Source organism: Chiloscyllium punctatum, chromosome 45 (assembly GCF_047496795.1).
Source record: "Chiloscyllium punctatum isolate Juve2018m chromosome 45, sChiPun1.3, whole genome shotgun sequence".
NCBI classification, from domain to species: Eukaryota; Metazoa; Chordata; class Chondrichthyes; order Orectolobiformes; family Hemiscylliidae; genus Chiloscyllium; species Chiloscyllium punctatum.
In genome coordinates, this window is record NC_092783.1 from 53,749,080 (window position 1) to 53,764,268 (window position 15,189).

At 39.7% G+C, this 15,189-nt stretch overlaps 1 protein-coding gene across 1 annotated transcript in view; it reads left to right on the forward strand.

The window, feature by feature from the left end:
• Window positions 1-3,689: 3,689 nt before the first annotated feature.
• The window catches only part of LOC140467436 (guanine nucleotide-binding protein G(i) subunit alpha-3), a 33,565-nt gene continuing 22,065 nt past the window's right edge, over window positions 3,690-15,189 (forward strand). Inside the window, exon 1 of the mRNA XM_072563788.1 lies at window positions 3,690-3,838. Within this exon, the coding sequence (XP_072419889.1) occupies window positions 3,721-3,838 (118 nt within the window). The 5' untranslated portion in view covers window positions 3,690-3,720. The remainder of the gene's footprint in view (window positions 3,839-15,189) is intronic.

Sequence of the window (15,189 nt, forward strand, 5' to 3'; positions counted from 1 at the left end):
GGTTGGTTTGGACTTGTTGGGCTGAATGGCTGTAGGGATTCTATATTTAAAAAATGTTAACTTTGCTTTTCTCTATCCACGGATGCTGCCAAGCTGAGTTTCTCCAACACTCTGGTTTTATTTCAGATTTCTAGCATCTCCAATTGTTTGTTTTTACATAAGCAAGATGTAATTGTCTGTCTGGCCTTACTGCAATCAGCTTTGGTCAACAGATGACGGTTGTAAAGTTATATTTTTTCCTTAGAGTTCTGGCTGGATATATTCCAGGAGACACTGATGACAGTGTGAGCAGTCTCGAAGGTGAAACAGGGCTTCATTATTCACCTGGTCGGAAGTCTTCTTAAACACTTTGAAGTCTCTGCCACATCTTGCCCATGCCCCCATCCAGTACCCAGTTCCCACCTCCACACTGCTACTGCACCACCACCCCCACCAACATCCACATTTCTGCAATGAGAATCACTAATGCAGCCTATCATAGCCAGACTGTTCACATGGAACTTTTAACTGACATTGAAAAGCATATAGGATTATTCATTTGCTAAGTTTATGCGTTATATTGGGAAAGCTTATTTAAAATTTTGATTGACCTCTTGATGGAGGAATTTTGAAAGTTGAGTGCTTAACACATAGTAGGCATAGAAAATGTGAAAGCTTTTCTCGAAAGCAATTTGAAAGAATTATTGGAACGTGGCAGTCAGATGTCACAATCAGAGTGAAACAGTACATACGCACTTCCCATGATAAATGCATACTTAAAAATTTAGAATGGAAACTGTTGACACACAATATGATAAAAAGTCACATGATGCAGCCAAAATATGCACATAGTAGTTACATTTTATTTTTCACATTACATAGAGATTCCATGAGGAAAATATGTAAATTGCAATTTATTTTAATTGCTACAGCTCAGCATCTGCACCCCAACCTACTCCTGACTGGTAAAGAAATTGGTTGCTGTGTTTCTTTGTCACTTTGAAGTGATAAAACTTCTAAAGTGCTTAAGTGACAATAAAACATTTGAAGACATCCTGGTTACATGAAAGAGGTTACATAAATGCAAGCCTCTCATTTTATGATGTTTTATATATTCAAGTTGTTAACTATGCAAGTCAATGTAGTGGTAATACTATGATCTGTGGTGGTTTGGGTTTCAAAAGTGCCTTTTTTCAAACTTCTTAAAATAATGTTGAAGTGTGACTAAAATGGAGTTTGGAGAAGTTTGCTAAAAGATGTGTTTTTTGTTGGTTTTCATTTGCTGACCAATGTGGAAATAAACATTACAACCAGAAAGTTTCCCAAACTAGTGGAATATAAATGCAATCAATGATTCTGGAATTGAAAGTTAGTTGCTACCATTAATTGTCATAAAATCCCATCGGGTTCACTAACACTCTTTAGAGAAGGAAATCAGCCATCCTTATAGGTGACTCCAAACTCGCAGCAATATAGTTAATGCTTAACTGCCCCCTGAACTGACCTAGAAAGCCACACAGTTCACGGGCTATCAGGGATGGACAACAAATGCTGGCCTTGTCGGTGACATCCAGATCACATGAAAAATTGAACAAAAGAAATGAAAATTTACTCATGTTGGAAAACTGCTTATGGTTTGATATTGGCTAAGGTTAGGGTTGAACGTTATTTGTGACTTTCTCCATGGTTACCACTTAAGTTTTTAAGTTTATACCTGATTGGAGGATCTTTCATGAAGTGCCTTTAAAAATAAGTCCTGAGTAAATTTATGTGACTATTAAAAAATAAATTAGATATCCAATGAACAACAGAGTCCAAAAGCCTTTAACGTGAAATAAAGATGCATCTTCATAACAGTATGTAAACTGATATATTAAATTATGTCCATCATAAAGCAATATTAGAATTGGTGATTCAACACTACTTGTTCCAGGGAAATGGGCAGTGAGTTGCCTTGTCCCTGAGCCTCACATCCCAGGAACAAACAAAATCTTGGTGAATGCCAAAGTTTTCCAACTTGCATCAGGACAAAAGCAGGAAAGCCAAATGCATAGTCCAAACTGTTGGGCCATTTGAAATTTGGCTTTCTTACAATCATCCCCTAAGTGTAAGAAGCAACATTTCAGCAACATTTCTTTCTTTTGAACAAAGTTCTACATCTCTTCAAACAAATATAGAAGGGAAGGGGGTAATATGTCTCTATAGAAAGATTATTTGGAGGTGCTGGTGTTGGACTGGGGTGTACAAAGTTAACAATCATACACACCAGGTTATAGTCCATCAGGCTTATTTGGAAGCACTACTCTTTCATCAACTGGTTGTCCACCTAATGAAGGAGCAGAGCTCCAAAAGCTAGTGCTTCCAAATAAACCTGTTGGACTATAACCTGGTGTTGCATGATTTTTAACTATATAAGAGAGAGATGGACATAAAACGTTTGCTCTCAGATGACTTTTTGTGGGGGTAGGAAAACTTTAAATTCTCTCATACCTCACTGTTGGCAATCACTCACTATTGAATACGATTTTCGACCTTCGAAATTCCATATCACTGGTCATGAGTTCTATTGATCCTTCTGTGATGATGAGACTGATGCTAAAATCACTTTTCCAACCATACATTTGGCAGGTAGGTGAAAATGGTCCCAGGCCTTAGAATGAGTAATCCTTTCTCCAGTTCCTTTTCTGCACATCTTCTTGATAACAGGTGTTCTCAAACATTGTACACCTCCACACAGGACATCCCTCCAGGTCAGTTTCTTCTTAAATCTATGTTGCATTTCCTGAGTTAAAAATCACACACCAGGTTATAGTCCAACAGGTTTAATTGGAAGCACACTAGCTTTTGGAGCGACGCTCCTTCATCAGGTGATAGTGGAGGGCTCAATCCTAACACAGAATTTATAGCAAAAATTTACAGTGTGATGTAACTGAAATTATATATTGATAAATTGATTGTCTGTTAAGCCTTTCATCTGTTAGAATACAGTAATAGTTTCACTTCTTTCATGTGTAAATCACAAAACCCTTTTTTTAAAAGGTTGCATTCTCGGGTTAGCTGTTAACAATGGTGATAGCTAGACATTTCTTGAGGGAAGCCTTCAGGGAGGCTTTGCAAGGCTCCCTTTGTTCTCCTTTCGTTCAAGTATCCCTCCTTGAGCAGCAGGGAGAATAGGAACTAAACAAAGGCACGAGCTGTTGTTCTAATCCTGCCAACCACATCTCTACCCTCCCACTGCTTGTACTTAGGAGTGTCAGCAGCTGAACTACAACTCCCATGATGCCTTACGTGGCGGCGGTCTTCCGGTGGCTTGTGCCCAGGTGTTACCGGCAGGCGAACTACAACTCCCGCCGTGCTTGGTGCGGCGACGGTTTCCGGTTGGGCGGGTTTCCGGTTTCTCAGTCTAACCGTCGCGGCTCGCGCCGGCCGCCCTCGAGCGATCGTGGCTTTTTGAATTGTTAACGGTCCCCGGTTAAAACTTTACTTTCAATCGATCTTCTCCCTTTTCGGAGCGTTTTACGCACGTATTTCTTTCCGTCTCTGTGAACGAATTAACCTTTTTGTGAAAGAAGAAAAGAAATATATAAATTCCCTCACCGTCTGCGAAGGGAGTTTGTGCTTTTTTTTGCGGCCCCCCTCCTTCCCCGGTGTTGAGGGGATTTTCCTAAAGCCTCCTCCTTCTCCTTCTTCTTCTTCCCTCCTTTCGGCCCCGGATTCCGGGTCCCCTGTCCGGCTGCCGGGATGGGCTGCACCATGAGCGCCGAGGACAAGGCGGCGATGGCCAGGAGCAAAATGATCGACCGCAACCTGAAGGAAGACGGCGAGAAGTCATCCCGGGAGGTCAAACTTCTGCTGCTGGGTAATCAATCATTGTCAAATAACGGCAGTGACGGCAACAAGCAAAGCGATTTTTTAACAATTGTATGGCTGTAGGTTTCACTGGGGTCACCAGGGGCTGGCTTTAACTCTTTAAACCTCAGCCTAACAGCCAACCCTGGCAAAAGAAAGGATTGGAGTTTTTAGAAGAAGGGCAAGGCAAATATGGATTGTCTTTGGGCTTTGAGGTTTGATTTGGATGTGAACCCGTAGCGGCGAGGGTCTGCAGGGGGTTTTGCCCGCCCTCCCGAGGCGAGGGTCTGCAGGGGGTTTTGCCCACCCTCCCGAGGCGAGGGTCTGCAGGGGGTTTTGCCCGCCCTCCCGAGGCGGGGGTCTGCAGGGGGTGGGATTATTTATCCCTTGTCCACTGAGATGGGGTTGAGATAATTCACCAACCTTGATGTATGGTTGGGGATGGCTGATTTTTACTCATCCACTATCTGTGGTCAGGTCATTTACCCACCCGCTGTCTTGGGATGGTGCTTCCACCCTGGTGTGGGCGATTGGCTGGTGAGGAAGTTTTAATGGTTGCTAATTGGGGAAGTGTCAATATGTTGCAGACTTGTGATTTCAGGGATGTGAGCTGGCAAAGTCTATAAAATGTGGTGAGGCAATGCTATGGCTGGAATATGTTTCAAGGGCATTTGGGTGGATGTTAGTGTGATTGTTTAGGTATCACAAGCAAGAATACTAAGATTTAACTTAACCCTTGTTAGCCCACTGAATACATAAGCTTCCATCCCACCGTACTGAGACAAATGGGATGTTGTCCTTCATTGCTAGAGGATGGAGTTTTAAAAATAGGGAGGTTATGCTGCAGTTGTATAGGGTGTTGGTGAGGCCACGCCTGGCGTACAGGTACAGTTTTGGTCATCTTACTTGAGAATGGATGTACTGGCACTGGAGGGGGTGCAGAGAAAAGTTCACAGCGTTGATTCCAGAATTAAGAAGGTTGGCTTATGAGGAAAAATTGGGTAGACTGGGGCTATACTCCTTGGAATTTAGAGTGAGAGGCGATGTTACAGAAGCATATTATCAAGGAAATCGATAAAATAGAAGCAGAGACGTTGTTTCCAGTGTTGGATGAAACTAGAACTGGAGGCATGGTCCAAAATCTGACGACCCCTTATTTTGAGGCTGAGTTAGGAAGAACTTCACCTAAAGGGTTGTGAGTCTGTGGAATTCCATGCTTAGTGAAGCAATTGAGGCTACCTCATTGAATGTATTAAGGCAAAGATGGATTTTTGAACAACAAAGGAATTAAGGGTTACAGTGAGTGAAGGGGGCTGGAGCTGTGTCCATAAAAAACTCAGCCATGATTTACTGAATGGCAGAATAGGCTAGATGAGCCTGATGGTTTACTCCTCCAGTTGTTATGCTCTTTGAGACCAGGTCCAGCTGCAAATTATAGATGCCTCTGTTACCTATCCCAACTTGGCAGTCTTTGTTGTTCTAATCCTGCCAACCACATCTCTACCCTCCCACTGCTTGTACTTAGGAGTGTCAGCAGCTCCGATGTTAGAAGTATAGATGAAATTTTAAAAACTGACTAAAATTAGTAAGTTTCAGTAACAAGGAAATTCATGGGTCAGGGCACTGACTTAAGTGGATGTCTTGCTGAGAAAATTTTAAATTAGGAGTTGGAGTAACAGAGCTATTTTAAAAGCTGGAAGCAGTAACTAGCGTTGGTTTTTTTGTGACATGTCTGAACCAGTCCTAATGTATGATGCTTTGTGACTAAAATAAAAATTGCCTAACCATTTCTGTTTCTAGAACCATTTATAGATAGCTCTTAATTTTTGATTTTGATATGCATCGTAATTTGAGGGGTAAGGAGGCAAAACAGTTGAAGTTCCATCTGATCATCCAGATGACAAGCCTAGAAGATTTTTGTCCTTGGCCTCAATTGAATACCACCGAATTGATTCCCACCCAAAGTTAGTTGAAATTACATCACTATTGGTGGGAGTGAAACATTGTCTTGGGATATTTTCTCACTGCTGAGGACCCACTGAAATGGTGTCTAGCAAAGTAGGTAAAATGTTAAAATCTAACCATCCTTTTAACAGAGAATGGCCACTCTTCTTGACCAATAAGGATTCTACATAACATCCAATTTGAAAATAAAACTTTTATCTTATGGGCTACTCAAATGCAAAAGTTAAAATACCTCAGTAGTCTTCACGACATCAGTCCGTGACTTCAAGATTTGAAATGGCCGTCTGGTTGTAGCAAGAATCTTTCAAATTAATATTTGTTGTAGGTGAGTGTCACCGGTTATGGAGGATGATCTCATGTCAGTATGTGGATTTGGATAATTTTTCACCTAATGCACTTCGCTGTTCCAAGTGCAAGTACAGTAGATTTGATCTCAACTAAGCACTCCTTAGTGTACAATGTGAATGTTACCACTGTGTGCCATGGGGTCCACTACCATCTAGACAGTGTGTGTTAAACTCATGAGATCAAGTTTGTAACTGTTTGAGTAATTTTGTTGCAAGATTTGCTCAAAAGCTAATTGTGCATTATTGCATACGCACTAATTTTTCTAAAAAAAATGTAAGTGGTACCTGTGCAGTAAAGAAGATATGTTAAAGCAAAACCATAAGTTCTAAAATTTTTTAGAAATATGCAGATCTGCTGGCATGCAAAAGAGGACAATTTATATTTTGACTAGAGACTGGAGGAAGAATAACTCCTCTTCCGTCTCGAGAGCTTACAACCATATGCCCTCAGCTTACAAATCTCCCCAAACCCCATGTCACCCCAGACCCAGCCCTCCCTCTCCACCCCACTCCCTTAACCAGACCCTAGCTGTCTCTCTTCCTTCCCACCTATCCACACCAACCCTTCCTACTAACAAATCGCAGGACCTCCTATCGGCATCCACCTTTTGCCGTCCCACCCCTCCCTCTATTTATTTTTCAGACCCCTGCCCTGTCCAGATGAAAGGTTCCAACCCAAAACATAGAGTTCCCTTCTACTCCGCTGCTTGACCTGCTGTGCTTTTTCCAGCTCCGCTCTTTATCTACTTTGACTCTTCAGCACCTACAGTTCTTAGTAGCTCTTACTACAGACTCTCTTCATGATTGGGCTATGCCTGCCTCAAGTTATTTATCATCTTTAGGTTTGGCTGAGCAGATGTTTATTTCTCCTGTCTACCCATATGTTTTTCATGTAATGGGTCCTATTATGTATTGTAGAGTTGCAGACAACGGTTGGATTATGTGGATTTGAATGAATGCAATACACTTAGGACTCAGCATGGGGTCTGACATTTTGGATCCTTGTGTGCATCTATGTAGTCTTAATGCTTGTAATGATAGTCGCAGATATAAAAATTGCCCATGCGTTTAATAGTGAAAGGGGCAAAGAATTACATAAAGTCGGTATTTGGAGAAGTAAACCAAGACAAGGCAATACACAAGAAGTAAATGGCACAATAAGGGGAATTGTAGAGGAGCAGAGGAATCAGTATATCCACAGATTCATTCCAATAAACCTGTTGGACTATCACCTGGTGTTGAGATTTTTAACTTTGTACACCCCAGTCCAAACTGGCATCTCCAAATCACAGATTCATGTTAGCTTTAGTTCAAGAAAATAAGAAAGCACTTTATTAGCTGCGGCATTCCAACCTCTGGCAACTGTCTGTGTGGAGTTTGCATGCTGTCGCTGTGTCTGCATGGATTTCCTCTGGGTGCTCCGGTTTCCTCAAACAATCCAAAATTGTGCAGACTAGGTGAATTGGCCGTGCTAAACTGCCCACAGTGTTCGGGGATGTGTAGGTTAGGTGCATTAGTCAGGGGTAAATGTAGGATAATAGGGTAGGGAATCCATCTCTGTGGGCTACTCTTCAGAGGGTCGGTGTAGATTTGTGGGGCCAGAGGGCCTGTTTCCACAGTATAAGGAGTCTATGATTCATAGAGTGGGGACGCTACGGTCGAACGGTCTAAAACACAATTTGGGCTAAAGCTTGACTACTGCAGCTCTGCTCACTGCATTACTGGAGAGGTATGATCATACTGGAGAGGATACAGTAGGATATTTATGAGCATATTTCTAGAAGTGGCATAGAAAAGTTTGGATGAGCTGGTCCCTTGGATCAGAAGAGTCAGAAGGGAAAATTAATTTGAGGCGTATAATACTTTGGACATGCATGGAGTGAAAAGAAAGGGCATATTTTGCTTAGTAACTAGGAGACAGATTTAAATTAATTGACAGAAGAATTTAAATTCATTGTCAGAAGGATCAGATGGAGCAGGGTGGGGAGAGAAGGAGTTAAGTAATATTTTCACCCAGAAGTTAATGATGTCTGGAGCTCACTGCCTGAAAACGTGGGAGCACTGAAAAAATGTTTCGAAATGCACTTGGAAAGATGTGATCAAGAGGGCTATAGACCAAGAGTCAGAAAGTGAGGTTTGCTCAGACATGATGGCCAAATAGTCACCATCTGTACTGTCACTGTCTGATCTTTGAGGTGCCACGGTGTAAATATTTGTTATTAGTCCCCTCTGTTTAGAAATGTTGTAGGAGTCTGACTGGTTTATGACTAAGGGCACACTGGTTACTTGAAGCTTTTGAATATTGCTGAAAGAGAGAGACATTACTGAAACTTCTCATCAAATTTCAAATTATCACAATATTCTACATGAAGAAAGATTGCTAATGAAGGATTAAGCCCGAAACATCGACTCTCTTTCTCCTCCTCCTCTCTTGCTTGATCTGCTGTGCTTTTTCCAGCGCCACATTTTATTAACTGTTTGGTAAATTGATTCTGGCTAGGACATTACCATAGAAAAAGCAGTTGGAAATTCTGTGCTTCCCAGGATACACAAGGTTGGCAGCAACTCTCTCTTTCCAACAATATTTAAATTTTTGATTAAAATAACTAGCTTCCGTTGATTTAATCTTTGTAACCTTTTGAATAAAATTAAACTTTGCCAAAGGTGTTATTAATGCTACTACTGTATTCTGAAACCTAGCTTGTCTTACTATTTTGAATTGGCAAAGGAAATTAATTATGTAGGTTTTACCTTTCTTTCAGGTTAAGTACTGATTATGAAGGTCTAGGATAGAATGCTGAGTGTTGCACCAGTGCTTTTTGTGACCAAATTTCGTTACTGAAATGGCCTTGCTGAAAGATTAAATTGCAGAGACTGTTATAAATAGACTCTGCTGTCCAATGTAATATCGTCTCTGCTTAATCATATTCATTTTGCATTCTTTGTTCACTTTTTTTGTTATTGGTATGTTGAAAACAACATCAGCTTACTGATCCTACTTTTTAGATCATAGCAAAAAGCTAGTGTTTCAATGTAAAAATATGTTACGACCTGTTTCACGGTTTACAACCATTTTAAGCTACTGTATATACAAGGCTTCCATTCGGTGATTGCAACATGTTTAGATTGTTCTCCTTTCTACTGTCAGAAAGTGCAATGATCAATCACACAGGCAAGTTCATATGCTGAGGAATAAATTTCCTGATAGAAACAAAGTATATATTTATTTTTTCATGTCCCCTTGCCCGACATAAACAGGTGGAAATTAATTCTTTGTAAGTTGTCTGATTTTTGACTGACACATGAATGTGTCTCTGCTCCATATTCTATGTAAAAAAACTTAAATATGTGACGTATTGTGAAAGTGCTTATATCTATGTAACCACCCACTTTTGAGGCTAGCGCTTTTGGTTCTCTAGTTACACAACACTATTCTGGTGAGCTACAATATGGGCTGGTCTTGAAGCAACAATATAAAAGTTCATTTTGGGCAGCCCTAAATGCAAAATGAAATACTTTAAGGAGTGTATTTTACCAGATAATAGTCAGGAGAATAGGCTTTTGTAAAAATGTATCAAACATGTTTAGTAAAAATTACACTTACCTGTATTTTTACCTAGTTACTTTTTAATATGGTTTGCTGATTGATGATTGTTTTTGTCTCTGTATGAGAGTTGATTGTGTAGACGTTTACTCTAAATGTCAAGTTTGATTCCCCTAATATGTTACATATTATTGTGATTAGTTGTCTGATGATAAGCTCATGAGGGAAAACTAATTTCATTCGGCAGTATATCCAATCAGTGAATTTTATTCTATGTCTGTGTTGAATTAGCTTGCCTCAGCCAGGATAGTGTTTGGCAGTATCATGGTTAGAATCCAAGTCATAAATACTTAAGTTATTTGTGAAATGTATGTTTAACCACGTAACTGCTGATTTCCTGCAAGAAAACTGAAAGAATACAGAAACCTAGCAGTAAGCAAACCAGTTCAGAGAGAAGATCATTTATCTACATAGTCCACTGAATCAGTACTTCTAAGAAGTGAGTATACACAAGCAAAATACTACAAATGCTGAAAATCTGAAATGAAACAAAAATGCAGGTCCAGTAGCAACTGCCAGGAGAGAGAACTGCTAAATACGCAGTTTAGCTAAATAAGCTAAAACTTTCATTTCCATGTTTGAATTATTCCAGTAATCACTCCAATCATGCAGTTCACTCCCTAACGATCGACTTTTGGGGTACCTTCACAATCTGCAATAGTACAAGAGGCATACTTTTTGAAGTGCAATGGATGGATAGTGACTCCATGTTCCGTGAGTGAATAGATAAAAATGGGTTCTATTAGGACTAATTGGATGTGGTTTCATCACAACAGTCAGTTGGAGAGACCACATCACAGATGGGAAAATGTTGCTCATCTGCGCTAAAGCTTCCAGGCTGGGAAACATCTTAGCAAATGATTCACATGTAAATGTTACTTTCTAATTGCCATTGGTAGGTATCTTAGAGAGGGTGACTACCTCCATATCAACTGATACTTATCAAATAGTTGGAAACTTATTATGTTATTGCAGGGCATGATTTTTAAATTCTGAAGTCATCTTTCTAGCCTTCCGTCCAGTTTTTGTGGGATTAAAGCTCCAAAATTGTATGACATGGGGCAGCCTCCCAATGATTACTTTCTATACTACTGGTTTAACTTTCCAACTTTGGACGCTGAATACATTTTTGTTATGTGGTCTCACTGCTGGTAACGAAAACTCCCTTCAGATATTTAATAATCTGGATTTAAAATTTAAGTATACCCACATTGAAATGCAAATCATATTAGAAAGTTATACTGACCCCTCAACAATTGTTAATTTGGTATTGCATTCCAAATATTAATAGGGAAGCTCTGGAACCCTCAGCGTCCAATTATCCATTACCTTTAGAGATGAATGAATTTGTCTGCTCAGCGAGTTAATGAGGAAGGTAATGAGTGAAATGCTGAATGTCATGAGATTTTTATGGGCTCAATGTGCTAATAATCTATGTGGTAATAAACCAAATTCTTTTCCAAACTTACAAGTTAAACTGACTGATGGATGAACAACTATACAGTTCATGAGCTGTAGAGTCATATAGCATGGAAGCAGACCCTCTGGCTCAAGCAGTCCACACTGACAATAACCCCAAACTAATCTAGTCCCACCTGCCTGCACTTGGCCCATATCCCTCTCAACATTTCTTATTCTTGTACTTATCCGATGTCTTTTAACTGTTGCAACTGTATCCACCACCTCTTCAGGAAGTTCATTCCATGCATGAAACACTGTCAAAAAGAGTCGTCCCTCGTGTTTTTTTAATCTTTCTCTTACTTTAAAAATGTGTCCCCTACTCTTTAAATCCCCTACCCGAGGAAAAGACTCTTGCCATCCAACTTATCTATACCCTTCATGATTTAATAAACCTCTAGAAGCTCACCCCTCAACCTCCTACGCTGCTCCCAGCCTCTTTATAACTCAAATCTTATATTCCTGGCAACATCCAGTAAGTCTTTTCTGAACCTTTTCCAGCTTAATAATATCCTTCCTATAACAGGGCAGCCAGAACTAGGCTCAGTACTCCAGAACAGGCTTCACCAATATCCTGTACAATCTCAACATGTCATCCCAACTCCTGTACACATAGGTCTGAACAATGTAGACAAGCATGTTAAATGCTGCTTTAACCATCCTGTCTGTCTGCAAACTTTAAAGAATTATGTACCTGTACCCCTAGGTGTCTCAGTTCTACAATACTGCCCAGGGCTCTACTTTTTAAATGTATAGGTTCCGCCCTGCTTTGTTTTACCAAAATGCAATGTCTTGCATTTATCCAAATTAAACTTCATCTGTCACTGTTCAGTCCATTGACCTATTTGATCAAAATCCTTTGATAATCTTAGATAACCTTCACAGACTACCATACCATCAATTTTGGTGTCATTTGCAAACTTATATGCCTTCTATATTCTTATCTAAATCATTTATATAAATGATAAACAAAAGTAGAACTAGCATCAATCTCCGTGGAATGCAGCTGGTAACAGGTCTCCCGTCCAAAAAACAACCTTCCTTCATTACACTGTGTCTCCTGCCTTTAAAGTCAATTTTGTATCCAGTTGGAAGCCATTTTTATAGAGCTTGCTACAAGTCATATGTGATAGTATCTGTGACAGTAATATTAACTCCTGATTTCTGTCTCATTCTGCCAGCTATAGTCTGAAAATAATTTAGTATGATCTGCTAATACCCAATTAAAATTTTTTCCTGTTGTTATTTAAAATTTACGTTCATGTTACAGCTAGCTTTGCAAGACCAAAGTATCAGGAGTCAGCACTATTAAATCAGGTCTTACTGCAATGTAGAAGTAGCTTCAGACAGTTGCAAAATAACTGTTAAAATTTTTGGATAAATCTTGATAACAAGGAGTTGTGCTTTATTATTTGTTCGTTGTGACTTCATTTGTGGGAGATATCAGTGATTTTGGCCTGAGTGAAGATGGTGGTGGTGGTGGTGGCAGCAACGTTTACTGTGTTCACAGCTGGCATTTGTTTGACAAAGTTTTGAGAATTACTAAATCTCTTGCGTGCAGTATGACTAACTTGACCAGCTTCTAACCCTTGGAACATATAAATTATTTAACTTATAACAGAGTACTGCAACTGTCCTCCAGCCATTCCTGCCCACCATTCAACGTGCACCTATCTACTCTCATTCTATTTTATGGCAAAAAACAAAGAACCATGGATGATGGGAATCTAAAAAATAATTAGAAATTGCTGGAGAAGCTCAGGTCTGGTATCATCTGCAGGGAGAAAGCAGAGTCAATTTTTTGCATCCCTTAAGTGAAGAAGGGTCACTGGACCCAAAATGTTGAATCTGCTTTCCCTTCATTTCCCAGCACTCATCCCACAGCTTTGTATGCTGTGGCATTTGAAGTATACATCTAACAACTTCTGACATTTTGTGATGGTTCCTGCCTCTACAACTCTTTCAGGGAGTTGAGTTCTAAATACCCACAACATCTATGGTAATAAAAAGTTCTCCTTAATTCCTCGAGACCATCTGCATGTTAGCTTAAATCTATATCCTTACTAATTGACCCTTCTACTAAAAGGAAAAGTTTATTCCCAAAAACCCTATCTAGCCCTTGATACTTTTGTTGACCTCTCTCAGACTTCTCTATTGTAACGTAAACCCTCACCTATCTAGTGTCTCTTCATAAGCAAAATGCTGTCTGGGCAACATTTATGGAAATCTCCAGTGCAATCATGTCCTTCCAATAGTGTGACTAGAATTGCATCCAGTAGTCAGTGTGGCCTTTACAGCTCCATTATAACTATACAAATTTTAAATTGCCTAGACTAGTAAAAGATAAGTATCTAGTATGCAACCACAAACAGCCTGTCCACCTGTACTGTTGCCTTCAAGAATCTAGGTGTGTGAAAACTTGAGGGTCCCTAATCCTCATTGCTTTTATTATTGCCTAGTTAGTCTTACCAAATGCATTATTTCATACTTTTCAGGATTAAGCTCCACCTGCCATCGTTCTGCCTATCTGACCAGATTTTCTCTATCTTCCTGTATTCTACAGCTTTCCTCCTTGCTATTTACCATATGACCACTTTTTTTTTGCCATCTGCAAACTTACCAATCAAGCCCCCTATATTTGTGTTCAAATTATTAACATATGCTGCAAACAGCAAGGGACCCAGTACCAAATCCTGTGGTTTGCCACAGTACACCAGTTTCTAGTAATGCAAGCAACTTTCAACCAGCACCCTCACCTAAGCCAATTTTGGATCCAATTTACAAAATAACCCTGGATCAAAAGGTATTTTACCTTCTTGACCACCCTCCCATGTGACTCCTTGTCAAAAATCTTGAAGTCTATGTCAACTGCAGTACCTTCAACCACATACTCAGTCACCACCTAATGAAAATTCAATGAAATTTAAGCGTGATCTCTTCTGACAAAACCATGCTGATTTTCCTTGTCTCTCCAAGTGACGATAAATTCTGTCCCTCAAGTGTTTCAAGAAAATTCCTTACCACTGATATTAGACTTGCTGGCCTATAGTTCCCTTCTTTGTCCCTATTATCCTTGAATACTATACCACATGACTCTTCCAATCCTTAACACCTCTCCAGTGTTCAGAGTGGATTTTAAGTGACCGTCCAGGCCTCTGTAATTTCTAATGTTACCCTCTCACAACAGCCCAGGATACATCCTCATCTGAGACTGAGGATTTATCCAATTTTAAGCTCACTAATGAGTCGTCCCTTCAATGTTAATTTGTTCTGCTTTATCACAGTTGCCCTCCCTGATTTTTATACCTAAATAATTCTTGTCAATAGTGAATTCAGGCACATGATGATCATTTAAAAGCTCATTTGTGTTTTCCAGTTTCACGCACATGGAACTAATGGACTGTACGGTCTCTGGTTATCATCTTGCCTCTGACATACTTGTTAGAGTCCTTTAGATTATTCTTTATTTTACCACCAATGTTCCTTTATTCATAACCCCTCATTACTCTGCTAACTTTTTTTAAAAGTAACCCCCTGTATTCTTGCTTCTATTCCGTGGCTATTGCTGTTTTTAGTCTTTGGTGTTGCTCATAAGCTTTATTCTCCATTCCCTCCCCATCACCTATACAGGAATGTGTACTTTTTGAATGACTCCCATTGCCCTGTAGATTTTCTTGCAAGTAGCTGATCCCACTCTGTTTGGGCCAGATTCTGTTAACGTAGTGAAATAAGTTGTTTGTTTTTGTCTATACTCGAAATGAGATCTCGTGTTGCTTACCTTGGATTTATGGTGCAGTTGCAATTTCATTAACCAGATAAATAAGATTATCATCATGGAAAGAATTTTGAACTCTACCTAGATTCAAGGCTAATGAAAAGAACTTTTGGAAGATTGAGATTTAGGGCTCATATATGGAAATGGTCTAAAATATGGTAACATAATCAGTTGGGAATGAAACAAACAAGGTAATTGTTTATTATGAAAAC